This window comes from Apteryx mantelli, chromosome 19 (genome assembly GCF_036417845.1).
Source record: "Apteryx mantelli isolate bAptMan1 chromosome 19, bAptMan1.hap1, whole genome shotgun sequence".
NCBI lineage: Eukaryota > Metazoa > Chordata > Aves > Apterygiformes > Apterygidae > Apteryx > Apteryx mantelli.
Genome location: NC_089996.1, coordinates 4,970,214 through 4,984,074, shown reverse-complemented (window position 1 = coordinate 4,984,074; position 13,861 = coordinate 4,970,214). Strand labels below are relative to the sequence as shown.

General features: G+C 50.2%; 1 protein-coding gene across 2 annotated transcripts; it reads left to right on the top strand.

Moving 5' to 3' along the window:
- Window positions 1-6,396: 6,396 nt before the first annotated feature.
- On the top strand, window positions 6,397-13,109 carry LOC106499405 (cytochrome P450 2C5-like). Of its 2 annotated transcripts, none has more exons than XM_013960883.2 (9): window positions 6,397-6,856; window positions 7,870-8,032; window positions 8,408-8,557; window positions 9,455-9,615; window positions 10,074-10,250; window positions 10,522-10,663; window positions 11,153-11,340; window positions 12,135-12,245; window positions 12,507-13,109. In XM_013960883.2, the coding sequence occupies exons 1-9, from the start codon at window positions 6,680-6,682 to the stop codon at window positions 12,642-12,644; spliced, it is 1,407 nt and encodes a 468-aa protein (XP_013816337.2). In that variant the 5' UTR covers window positions 6,397-6,679; the 3' UTR covers window positions 12,645-13,109. The 2 variants fall into 2 exon arrangements, with proteins under 2 accessions (XP_013816337.2, XP_013816335.2); XM_013960881.2 differs by having other exon boundaries at window positions 12,104-12,245.
- The last annotated feature ends 752 nt before the right edge of the window (window positions 13,110-13,861 follow it).

Genomic DNA, 13,861 nt, shown 5'->3' with positions numbered 1-13,861 from the left:
TTTTTTTTTGATCACTGAAGGGAACAAAATGAATCCTGGCATTGCCCAGTTAACCATTACCCTTTCCATGGCTGTTTGCAACGCCTGGATTGCAGTCTGCTCTCTGACGCTTTGCCACAGCTGTACAAATCACCTGCTGTTAAAATTAAAAACACTGAAGACTAGAATTAGGTTGGGAGTGACATTTACTTAATGCAAATGCAAATCACTTCATTTTCCTGCTTGAATTATGTCTTTCTACTCAAAAGCTGTTTGTGAAGACAAGTGGTAGAAGATGCCACGGGTGTCTGGGTCATCATGAAGAGAAAAGCATTTTGCAATGTAGTTTTAATTAAAACTTCCTGCATTCAGTGTGTGAGGGGTTGAGTCTTGGGAAGAACGAAGGGGAAGGCAGTCAGATTTGGAGTGCACTAAGAAATCCTGCTGTGGGCTTGCTTTGCCCGTATTTTCAAGCAGGTAGATCTTAGCTTGCAAGTCCTGCTTTTCCGCCCAGCACCCCGTGCCCCTCCCCAGGAGCTGCTAGCTGTCAGCGATGGTTTGAATGGGGCTGGGATCCTTGCCTGATCGCATCTGCCCTCCCTGCAACAGGGTCAGCCTCCTGGGTCCAGGAACGATAGCTCAGAGTCGCGACCAGCTGCCAGGGTGCCTTGAGATGTTTTATGGACATAAAGATCCACTGGCAGCTGGATAAAGCTGGCTTCTTCCTTGTGGGACAAAGCGAGACGTGGAAAACCAGACCAAGCCATCTGCTTGGTTTATCTGCAATATGTAGAAGGATCAAGGAAGGGCCCAGAGCTCCTCCAGTTAAGGCCAATGTTGAACCCTCAGAGGTTATTTTTAAGCTGACGGCATAGCTCAGCGCCTTTACTCAAAGGCTTGTGACAGGGATGGGAGCACAAATCTGCTGCTACGGGCCAGCAAGAAACTTCTGCTTCGGAATAACTGGGAGAAAATTGATGCTCCGTAGCTATGTACAGCCCCATAGAGCTTGACCATCAGAGCAGGTAGAAAGATCAGAGCAGCCAAAGGGATAACGGCATCATGCATCCCAGGAGCATTTGAGACTGGACTTCCAAGATGGCCACTGGTGCTCAGCACCTTCAGCTTTGGAAGCAAGGAGAAGGTAGACTGTGGAGAGAAGGAGGAAGAGGGATGCTTGAAAGCAGCATTTCAAGCTCAGCAGCTGGTTAGGAAGCTGGACTGCCACCAGGCTGCCTCTGTTTCCCAAAAGGGGGCAACTCGGGCTAGGGAACCCTGTCTGCAGAGTGGCCATGCTGTCCGCTGCGGCATCTCCAGCTTTGCATCGCTGTTGGTTTGTTTTCCCTTGGTTGGAGCTGAACGCCGCTGGCGCGGGGAGCATGCAGCTGCTTGGCCATGTGGGGAAACACGGGGCACGCGTTGCCGTCCTCCTTCGCGACAAACTACAGCTGGGGGCCAGCTGAGCGCGCACACACCGCTTCCCCGGCATAATAGTACCGTGAGCTAAGATCACAAAATGCTAATGCTAGCTCTAATAACCAACCACCAAGGCAGATGACTCATCTGAGGACCTAGCAGCCGGCAAGGAATCATGTTTCCATCCTTTAGGAGAGAAAAGATCTCGGCCAGTTTAGCATAGCAAGTCTGTCTCCAGAGAGACATGCAGTCGAGTAATAAGCAGCGTGAGAGCAGCGCTGTGAGGATCGTGTCTGCAAGGAGCAGAGAGGAAAGAAAGGTGGGTCACCGGTGTGTTCAGGGACACGGAGGTCAGGGGAGCCTGTTAGTCAATCCAGACTGCCATCCTCAAGAGCGGAGGTTGCAGTGTGTTGCTGGGGGTTATCTCCCTGGCAGACCTCAAATGCTCCAGCCCTGGTGCTATATCTGACCCTCTCTTCTCTGCGTGCAAACACCCTTCATGCAGGCAAGGCTGTACTCAGCAGGCAGGTCTGTCGATCGGGCTGGGTGTACGTCTGGGCACACCAGAGGGATCCAAGAGCAAACACCGTCCCAGGAATGGAAAAGGGGATCTAACATCATCCTGCTGCAGAGCTACACTCCAGTGGGAGGAAATGATGGGCATTACAAATGACACTCTCTGTGTAATTACGGCCGAACTCTGATGCAGCAAGTACTGCTGCATTATTAAGAGCAACCAAAAATAATCTCATTTTAGTCATTAACTGGACCAGGGTATTCAGCGAGCAGACGTAGCGCATGCAGTGCCTTGCTGTTTTGCTCCTCGGCTCACGGAGGGGAGAGGGAGAGAGAGACAAAAATGGTTTTCAGCTGTTTTTACGCATGCTTCATTCTGCACAGCCAAGGCCCTGGAGCGAGCAGAGCACCTCCAGACCGCCAAGGCTTTGGGCTGCTGGCAAGAGAAAATTGCATTAGGATAATATTAATTGCCTTAGTGTAATATAACAGCTTACTCTAAGCCAGCAGAGTTAAAGCACAAGATCAGGGGAACCTGCAGGTGTTTGTTTAGCTCTCCTCATACCCAGAGATGGGATCCAGCCCTAGGCAATAGTGTTTAACGTCTTCATTAATGATCTGGATGATGGGGTGCACCTCAGCAAGTCTGAAGATGACACAGAACTGGGACGAGTAGACTAGTGGTGTTGCCTTTCAGAGGGACCTCAACAGGGTGGAGAAATGGGCCAAGAGGAACCTCATGAAGCTCAACAAAGGGAAATGCAAAGCCCTGCCATGGGGAGGAATAACAGGGGAATACATGGAATATCTGCTGGGGCAACCGGCTGGAGCTGGGGGCCCTGGGGGTCCTGGTGGACTCCAAGTTGGACAGGAGCCAGCAACGTGTCCCTTTGGCCAAGAAGGCCAATGGTATCCTGGGGTGCATTAGGAAGAGCATTGCCAGCAGGTCGAAGGATATGATCCTCCCCCTCTCCTCAGCCCTGGTGATGCCACACCTGGAGTGCTGGGTCCAGTGCTGGGCTCCCCAGTACAAGAAGGACACAGAGATACTCAAACAGGTCCAGCGAAGAGCCACAAAGACGTTTAAGAGATTGGAGTGTCTCTTGTATGAGGAGAGGCTGAGAGAGCTGGGACTGCTCAGCCTGGAGAAGAGAAGGCTCTGGGGCATCTTATCAGTGTATATAAACACCTGACAAGGGAGGTAAAGAAGTCAGAGCTGGACTCTACTCAATGGGGCCCAGAGAAAGGACAAGGAGCAATGGCACAAACAAAAACAAGAAATTCCACTGAAACATAAGAAAACACTTCTTCACTGTGAGGAGGGATGAGGAACAGGTTGCCCAAAGACATTGTGGCATCTCCATCCTTGGAGATATTCAAACCATGACTGGACATGGTCCTGAGCAGCCTGCTCCAGCTGACTCTGCTTGAGCAGGCGTTGGAACAGACAATCTCCAGAGGTGCCTTCAACCTTGGTGGTTCAGTGTTTCTGTGACCGAGTCCCCAGTCAGGCCCTATTTGTGGCCACACCATGCGGTGGCTCTGTGCCATGGCCAGTACCCTCTCTGCTCCGCATCTGTGGGATGTGTCCTGCTCCTTCCGAGGCATTTTGAGACCAGCTGTATAAAAGCTATAGCTAAGAGACAGGGACGAATGTTATGATTTCCTGCTGCAGGTCTTCCTAGATCCAATAACCCAGATATTTTATTGACTTCTTTATTTAACTAGAGTCATTTTCTCATTTTCTCTCACTTCTGTGTTACACTGTTTGCCTAGTAGCTTTTCCAAATACACCTCTACACTGAAAAAAATACCCTGTAAGCATCATTTCTTCTCATTCCTTGAATCTGCCCCTCAGATATATTCTGGGTCTGATCTAGTAACATAAACATTTAATTTAGGAATGCTTTTTCTTGGGTTAGCAAGGAGCTGGCCCATGGCAGGCGGGAGCCAGGGTTCAGCCTTCCAGCCTTCCTGCTGCGTCCTGGAGCCTGCCAGCCAAAATGGGGCAGTGCTGGGCTGCTCTGGTTATTGGTTTCTTCTAGATGTTACTTCTGAATTAAAATCTAAAGCCTCTGGCAAACCAAAAAAAATTTTTTTTTTCCTGGAAAAATCAAAATATTCTCCTCTGTTGTTCAGAATTACTGAATTCCGCCTGAATTTTGCTGAATAAAGCAAAGAGGCAGGATGCTTTTCACAGAGAAGGATGTCACACGGGTCCATCACTGTGTGTTTATATCTGACCGTTTCCTGCTATTCCCATTCTTTTGGTTGAAAGGTCTCACAGGCTGTTCCTGAAGCAATATCCAGGCTGGGGAATGGAGAAGTGGCCTTGCAGCAGTCTGCTTCTCCCCAAATGCCTGCTCTCCAAAAGCCCTCATAAGAAAATCAGAGAAAGAAGGAAAAAGTACCAACAGTTTTGGGTACACAAGGTATTTTTGGCTCACTTTAGGCCTCAGTCCTGCTAAGTGTGGAAGTGGCTGCACCAAAGCCCATTTGTGCTATTCACTAGTGAGATTTCTTCAAGCAAGATGGCATTTAGCTGCTGAAAGTTTAGTCAACAATTTCTACCTTTCCTTTTTTTCCTGCATACTTCACAATAGACACAATACTGAAATTATTTTGTGGGTCTTTTGGTTCAATCTATTTGATAGTTTATGAAGAAAGACTTACAGCAAAGTCTCAATAAGCGTTTCAAAAAGACAAATACAAAATTTCATTGTCACTGCCAGTACATATGTTTTTCTTCTTAAATTGCTCATCTTGTGACCTGGAGTCATGACCTCCTAACACCCGTGGTGACTTCTTTGTTTGCTTCGTTTTGTTAATAACACAAAACAATAATGCTTTATTGTTGTATTAGAGACACTTAGCTTTCAAAACACCTTTGCAGCATTGGTCGAGTTGCGCTGAAACGTCATTGGTGTCCGAGCATCCGTCCATGGGGTCTGTCTGTTGGTTCGAAGCCTGCCTGAGCTCTGCCTCCAGAAGAGGGAACTTCCCCTTGCACTTAAACTTTGCTACTCAGAGCAATCTCCATGGCTGCTTTTTTTTTTTTCTTTCTTTTTTCCTGTTGTTTTGGTCCCTGAGCACGTCCCTGAGCAAAGCTTCCTCGCTTGCAGGTGCCAAAGCCAAGAGTTTCAAACAAAGCGTGGGACGAGCAGGGACAGGATGGGGAAAGTGAGTGATTAATGGCCATCTCCTGGCCTCAGCTATGGGACTCCTGGCCGCCCTGCCAGGACCAGTTTTCTCCAAAAAAAAATCCCTGTCACTGGGTGTGCTCTCGGTGCTGGTAGAGGGAAGAGCCTCCTCCAAACTCTGGCAGCAATGGGGCAGCCTAGGTCTTGAGGGGAAAAATTGAAATATTGAAACGCAGCAGTCTCAGGGCTGTGGGAGGTTCAGCTTCACTTGCCGGTAGCTTTTTGGTGATGTGAAGACTTGGTGCTTTTTGTCTAAGGAACCGCAGTGCAGCCGCGTGAGCACATCCCCCAGCGCCTGGCTGAAGGAGCCCCATGCCGGGCTGACCTGTGCCGGAGGCGGGAAGGGTTTCATCCCAGAAAGGCTGTCAAGCAGCCCTGCCCGCTGGCTGCAAACTGCCCTGCCACGTGGCCAGAAAGGGTGCGAGTGCAGAGGTCCTGGCCATTTCTCCCAGCTTTATCCAAAGGTTGTCCTTCATGCAGCAGCAGTAAGCCTGGGGCTGCTGCCTCGCTGGGCGTGAGCGTTATAATTCAGGCTCCTCATAAAATATCATGTAATGCCCTCTGCTGAAAGGCCACTTCCATTGCAGGCACTAACCTGAAATAAAACCTCCTCCCTCTTTTCCTCCAGGAGAAATCGCATCATTTGCTGTGAGCTGCCTTGCTCTGCTCGGCTGCAGGAGCGGGCGGCCGGCGAGGCAGTGCTGAGGGGCTGTGTTCAGAGCGATCGGCTCGAAAGCAGGCCCAGCTCGGTCCCTGCAGCAGCCCCAAGAGGCCAGGGAGCTGGGGGAGCAGCTGGCCCCAAACCTCCAACAAGCCCAACAGCTTTGGTTGACACTCCTCCACGCAACAAAATCTTTTGTTTGATTTTTTCCAAGCGGAAACTCCAAATCTTTCAGCAAAATCAGGCTTTCCCCCACAACTGGTCCACTTTCCATCAGAAGCTATTTAATAGAAAATTCTCAGCTAACCTAAAACTAACAGGTAGATGAACAGCCGAGCGTGCCCCATCGCTGGGGCTCCCCTCTGCCAAGCTGGGGGCAGCCTCTCCTGTTAGGGAAACGTCTCCCTCCTCGGTCAGTGCACTAACAAGAAAGGCAGTGACGAGAAGGGCAATAGCCCGGCGATGACATAAGGGTTTTGCCAGGATGACGGCAACTTCTTGCATTGCAGGTCACCGAAAGGGAGCACCAAACAACAAGGGATTCGGCAGAGCGGGCTGGGGAAAGCTTTTATCTCCTTGCCTGAGTCCGTGCAGGGTTTTGCAATGCAAAAGTCCAGTGTTGGAGCTCTTTCAGGTCTGTGTTACAACACGGCAGGCCTGAGGTTTGCGCTCAGCCAGGAGAGGCCAGCATTTCTGTGTCACTGACCTCCCGGAGACTGGCTGAGGGGTGAGTGCAGGAGACTTAAGCTCTGCAGCCAGGACTGGTGGGAAGGGCTGTGCTATATAGAGCGCAAGGGAAAGGCAGAGACGGAGCAGAGCTCGGCTCCCTTCTGCTCGCTGCTCAGTCCTGATTCTTCCATGGTGTGAGGAGTGATCTCTGGCCTCTGCTCCACGGTGACAGCCGAGGATGGATGCTGGGACAGCCGGGATCGTCGTTACCCTTTTCTTCCTCTCCATCTTGTGCTTCCTGGTCTGGAAAAATGAGAGGAAGAGAAGCCAGCTCCCTCCAGGACCAACCCCATGGCCCATCCTGGGCAACTTATGGCAAAAAGATGTCCTACCTCTTTACAAGTCCCATGAAAAGGTAAGAAATCAGCCCGCAGCATCGTACTAGCTCCCTCCCCCGGCCGGGTAGCGGGAAAGAGAGCAGTAATATGCTATGTCAAAATAAAAGGTCAATCATACAGGTCACTTTTTTTCCTCCTTTCTTTTTTCTCTCTCTTTCCCTCACTCCTTTCTTGCTCTATCAAAATATCCTAAATCCCTGCTACTTGGAGCATAATCAATACTGTTACTTGAGTCTTTCTCGTGCTTTAATAGGACCCATGGAAGTGATACTAATACCTTTCTGGTTGAGCAGAGTGTTTAACCATCTGCTGCCTTCCAGAGTCACTTCTCAGTAAGATCAGATGAGCTTTAAAATCCACAAAGTATCAGTGAGAACATAACCTTCCTGGGGCACAGCTGGGGTGGTGGGAGTGAGGCGAGAACACGCTGGCAGCCTCAAGAGATGCACTCCCCCATGGCCGGCACATCTCCATGCTGCCTGCGCATTCGCCAGCATTGCAACCTCTAGACAAAACAAAAAATTAAATTCATCACTGAGGTGATGCTGTAAAAGCCTCAGGCCTCGGCTGTTCTGACACAGGGGTTTCCCAAGAACTTCAGAAGAGCCTTGCCGGAGGCTGTATCTCCCCAGGCACCGTAGCTCATGCCGGCTGGAGGTGAGTTTGGGAGAACGGTTCCCAGGTGCAGCGCTACGGGATACCCTTCGCGCTCTTACCCTTGCTGCAAAGAAAACTGGCAGCTGCTGTCCTGATGTGGGTGATGTGGGTGTGATCGGATCTCCATGCACCAACCAAGCCTAGAGGATGGGGCTCTTCGCAGTGAAATCAGCTCTACATATGGGCCATGAGGACATATTGCAGCTGAGCACCAAGAGCCTGTCTCTCTTGACTCTCTGTTTCTCCCAGTGCTCAAATTCTGTTCTGCTCTTGGAAGCCAAACTCCCATCTTTTCATCTCAGCTTTGTGGCCTGGAGGCATTCAAGGAGCTTGGGGTAACATCTCAGCACCTTTTCTGTCATTCTTCCCCCAGCTCAAGGAGAAGTATGGCCCTGTGTTCACAGTCTGGCTGGGACTGAAGCCAGCTGTGGTGCTCTGCGGGTACGAGGTGGTGAAGGATGCTTTGCTCGGTCATTCTGAGGAGTTTGGAGGGAGACCTGAAATACCCCTTCAGGTCCAGGTGTCAAAAGATTACGGTAGGTGCTTGGATTTCTTCTTTATTATTATTTGAATGAGCACAAAGTCCTTGATTACGACTGGCCAGTGAATGATTCGATGTCTCAACAACCAAGACTTCAAATACACTTTTCCTACTCTGCAAGTCCCTCACTCTATTATTTCTCTTGTCTGAGGACAAAATTAATTCCTATTAAATAATTCCTATGAATGCAGACTTCCAGCTTTGTTCTTAGTTTCTTCTGGGATTCTCATCCTTTCAAGAATGCTGTGCACACACCAAGGTCATCCTCTGGCTTAGTGCCCTATTGCTCCTCAGTCGGTTTTAGCGCAGGAGTTCTTGTGGAGGAGCTGCGTGTGTTGGCAGATGAGTGGTTTCCATCACTTCCTCTCAGGTTTTGTCTCCACCAACGAGAAGAAGTGGCGGGAGCTGCGGAGGTTTACGCTCAGCACCCTGCGGGACTTCGGGATGGGGAAGAACACCATGTCGCAGCGTGTGCAGCAGGAGGCTCAGCATCTTGTGGAGCTGCTGGCAAGCTTCAAAGGTGACATGGGTCTTGCCCTCCCTGGCTGTTGGGGCAGACAGAGAACACGACAGCCTTGTGGGACAAGTCTGGTCCCCAGAGCTATTTGCAACTGCTGATGTGAATGATCCTTGTTGAGAGAGGACTTAGACTGTCCTACCCTACCCAGAGAGGGCAGTGAGGATGTCAGCACAGTCACGGTTGTGAAAGCCACGGTGGGAACTTTCCTCCATGAATTGGTGCACATGGTGGGTGGTCACCAAGGAACATTTAATGCCCAAAGAACAGAAATAGGAAAATAAACATCACAGCATTGAGGCTGCAAGAACAACACACTACCCAGGGTATGCAGAGGGTTCCCAGAGTAATGTGCTTCTCTTGGACAAAAATGTACTTCTGCCAGGGTAAGCGCCTCTTCTGTTGCTTCCTTATTTTAAAATAAGACAGCAGTGATGCCTCTGAGGCTTCCTTAAGGAGTCATTGCTTAGGGCAGAGGCAGAAGAGACGGAGGACTTGGTTGTACACTGGGCACTGTCATGACCCTGCTGTGTCCAGAGAGTATCATGAAATGTTAGTGGACTGTGCAAATGAGAGGTTGGGTAGCTGCACAGAAGTGCTCCTGCAGGCCCTCCAAATCACTGCTGGATGCCAGCAGGGTGCCCGAAGCACCTGGAGATCCCTCTGCTTTCCTCAGTCCGAAATACTGAGAAAGGATTTAGGAGCAGGGAGATATATCTAGATGTCTATAGCTCAGGTGGGCTCTTTGCTTCGTCTGTTAGATCTGACAGGTTCAGATGGGGCTCAGAGCTAAGAGAAAGGACAGTTGCTTGAAGGGGAAGGAAGGACATTTTCTGAGCGTGATGCAAGTAAATAACTTCTGACTTTTAAATGCATCTTTTGCTTCTTTTGTCACTGCAGGCGAGGCCTTTGAGCCAATGATAAGTTTCAGACATGCAGTTGCTAACGTGATTTGCTCCGTTGTCTTCGGGAGTCGCTACAGCTACAGTGATACAGCCTTTCTGGAGCTATTGGACATGATCGGGAATTATGTCAGTTTTTTCCTCTCCCCCATTGCCATGGTATGTGCCCTTGCTGTGCTCAGCGCCCTCGTTTCTGACACATTCAGGCAGTCTAGATACACTCCTTGGCTTTGGACTAGATGTTTGGCTTTGCCTATGACAGCATTTCTTTACCAGTGACATTGATGGGAATTAAACATATGGCTATAATAGGTATATGTTTCAATTCTGTCCCAGATCAGATGGAGGAAAATGTTCTTTGTGGCCCTGATCCAACAGCTGGACAGCTTCTTCCAGGCAGCCTTCAGGCAGTGTCCCAAAAATGTCCATGATGTACATTTTTAAAGTTGTCCTTGGAAATAGGTCTCGATGCATCACCCTGTGTATTCCTGGGGGCTGTCTCACCAGGTGTTAGCGCTTGAAACCAGACATAAGAGAAGAGAGTAAAGAGCAACCCCTGTCTTTGAGGGAAGCTCTATCCAGGCACTTGAACCATCCTGTACCTCTCCCGTCCGCAGGTGTACAACACCTTTCCCAACATCATGCGCCACCTCCCTGGACCACACCATAAAGCCTTGGCCGAATGTGAGAAGCTGAAGGACTACATCCAAGAAAGAGTCACACTTCATAAGCAGACCCTGGATCCCAGCTCTCCCCGGGACTACATCGACTGTTTCCTTATAAAAGCGGAGAAGGTAGAGGTGTTGCAAAGGTTTTTCTCTTCTGCTCTGAATTCAATCTTAATTCCCAGAGGTGTTTAGTAAGGCTTAACCTCTAGCCACGCACCCCAGGGTGAGCCTCACAGGGAAGGTGCTGAGGGACTCTGATGCAAACCAAGGAAAGGCAGCACTCCCTCAGCTGCCTTGAAATTTGCCGAGGGGACAAGGGTTGCCCTCGAGAACTGGCTGCAGCCTAAGGATAATCGCACAGCTTGTATTGAATTTCCTCCCTGTCACTTACTTGCAGGAGAAGAGCAGCCTGGAGAACATGTACAGCAACGAAGATCTGGTCATGTCAGTGTTCAATCTCTTTGGTGCTGGGACAATAACCACTGGCAATGCCCTGGTCTTCTTCCTCTTGGTGCTGACTAAATTCCCCCATATTCAAGGTAAGGGTACCAAAATGCAACCGTTTCCTTTGCCTTAGTAAGTCATGATGCAGCAAAGGAGCAGACTCAAGAGTCCCAGCCTTGGAGGCTCCCATGTGGGGAGGTTTTGCTGAGAGATCAAAATCAGCCTGTGTGGATTGCTCAAGAGTGAGCTCCATTAAACAAAAATACAGATAGGCCAGGGAGCTCCACACATCTCCCGCTGCACACTAGGCATCCCCCCTCTTTTCCCCCTTACCCTGTCTATGCAGATGGCCCTGGATGGGCACATGATAGATGCTCTTGGCGAAGCCTTGAACACCTGCATGATCTGGGGAGTTATGTGGGCAGACACCCTATTTTTGGTCTCTATAAGGGGTTACACTAGGTTCCTCACTCTCTGCTAGGTCATCCTCTGACTCTAGAATAGGTGTATGAAGAGTCCAGTGAGAAATCACTGGAGGCCCTTGCATAGAAAGCACTGAAGCCCTGAATCTGAGTTTTTCCCAGCTAAGGTCCAGAAGGAGATTGACGCAGTGGTGGGCGCAGACCGTGCTCCCAGCACAGAGGACAAGATGAAGATGCCGTATACCAACGCTGTGATCCATGAGCTGCAGCGCTTCCAGAAGTCCCGCATTGAGAACTTCCCTCGGATGACGACCCAGGATGTCAAGTTCAGGGGCCACACCATCCCCAAGGTGGCCTTGTGGCACTGGGCTCCTTGGCACTTCTGAGGGGAGGAGTGGCAGAAAAACCTTGAACAAGATTTGCACTGACCCCTGGACTGTTTGTTCACTTGTGAAGGCCACCAGTCTTTCCCAATCCTCAGTGAGGCAAGGTGGTGGTAACCTTTTTGCGGAGGAGAAGAGGGCAGTGAATGCCACAGCTAATCCTACCCACACATCCCTGCTGCTTGCCTGTCCTGGCATACCACCTCTTTCCTCCTTTCAGTGCACACCACCGCCACTGAGATAACCAGCGTTACCCATGCTGGAGCTGCTGGTGAGCCATGCTGTGCAAGCTCACCCTGGGTGCACGGCCAAGCCCAGCCCTCACCCCCATTGCAGATTTGGGCAGTGCCCCTGGTTTGGGTTTTGATTGCAGGCATGTTTTGCTACACCCACCCTGAAGGACCACTTCCTTCCTTTGGACTTTGTGCAAGGAGAGGGTTTTAAAAATAAACCAGTAGGAGTAACTCAAGGACAGCTTCTCAGTTTCTGAATGAAACTGTTGCTGCACAGAGAGATGGTCAGGACTGTGGGCAAGAGCTGAGCCCCACATTAGTCTTCTGTGCCTGGCAGGTTTGAGGTGCAGAGCCATCACCAGGACCTGCCTCCTGAAGGGCACCCGCACTCCCCTGCCCCACAGGCTGTTCCTCAGATGGTAATTCTGCTTAGCAAAGCCATATGCTATGATACTTATGTTCCTTCTTGCTTTTCCTGTCTTGTCCCTCTACTGCAGGACACAGCTGTTATTCCAATATTTTCTTCAGTGCATACAGATCCAGTCCAGTGGGAGAACCCCAAAAAATTTGACCCAGGCCACTTCTTGGATGAGAAAGGCGAATTCAGGAAGCGGGAAGCCTTCATGGCTTTCTCTGCAGGTAACTGCTTAGCCCTGTGCACGGACTTTGCTGGGATGCTGCCTGCCTGCTACTGTGCAATGGCTGCACTGGTGGGTCCGAATCCGTCAGAGGGAAAGCCAGTATGAAAGGGCTACTGACTTTGGTTGGCAGCAAAGTTATTCCTTTAATTTGGGCTCTTCGCTCACCTCTATCCCTCTATGTGCATGCACTTTTCCCCGAGTGTAGTGATTCCTTCAAGCACTGGATTAAGCCACCTCTTTTTCTCACTGTGCTTCCCAGGAAAGCGGATGTGCCCAGGAGAGGCGCTGGCCCGGATTGAGCTCTTCCTCTTCCTCACTACATTGCTGCAAAACTTCACCTTCGAGCTCGCCATTGAGTGTGAGGAGATGGATATATTCCCCCTATGGCTGGAGATAGAGAGACGGGCAATACCAGGCAAATTCCTCGCCATACGACGCCGGGCATGTTCTTGAGCAGAAAGCAGACGGCAGAAGGAAGTGGTCTCCCTGTGCCTCCACGTGCATTCAATTGTTCAGAAATCAGAGAGCAGTGTAAATATGAGCTGTACAGAAGCCGAGACACAAAATAAGGAGGGTTGTTCTGGGCTTTGGGTGCCAGACTTCCACTCGGAGAATAGATATTCAGCTCTGCCACCAACTCCATGGGTGTCCTTGCTCCTAATCTTGATCCTCCCGCGTCCCAGTAACACGAGGAAGACGGCACTGGTTTTCCTCCCCTGTAGCTATTGGCTCTGGTTAAACCTGAAGCTCCTTGCGGCAGGGCTGTCTCCAGCTGTAACTCCCTGAGCGTGGCGGTACCTCATTTCAGTCAGAGATTGTGAGTGCTTCTGTAATAAAAATAACCATCACCACTCGATGCTAACACAGATGTCCTGTTTGCTGTTTTGCATCAAGAGAGAGGCGACGTATCCCTTCCACCATCTGGGACTTCCCCAAGGCCACAGCTGGGGGGGGCTTTCTATAAGGCAAAGAAACATCCACGGTGTCTCTTGATGTAAAGGCAGCTGTGTTAAGGCTTCCCTGTCCTTTCAGAGGCGGTGTGTGAGCAGGCCATGGCAACCAAGACAACAAGTAGGAGACATCAAACTCTTCTGTTTCTTTGACCACACTCAAGCCTGGATTCCCCCCATTTGGTGCCACCAGCTTTACACCACACCTGCGACACCACGAGTCACACTTACTCTGCTCTTCCCATCCCATCGCACTGTAACGATGCCCCTGTGATCCACAATATCGGCCCTTGTAATGTAAAAGGTGACATGGGTAGGGAAACGTGCTGTCGGATAGGAGTGCTGTGGTTGGGAAGCTGGAAGAGTTCTGCCACCAAAGTCACTCCTCCTTCCTTCTCAGGGTGGTCGAAGTCTTTTGCACTTGCACTGCTTTGACCAACTGCTAAAATAAAAAGGGATTTACTTGGTAGCCAACAGGCATGCTCTAGAGTTTATTCCAAAACTTTGGTCCTTTAAAGAAAAGGCCTTTGCATTAATAATGCTGCAAAGGAAAAATACGACTCAGATGCAGGCACACCATGTCCAAGCCTCGGCGATGTCCTGAACTCTTCCTTCCACTCATGGGCAACTGCTGGTTTCTCCAGGCTCACAAGCCAGAGAGTAG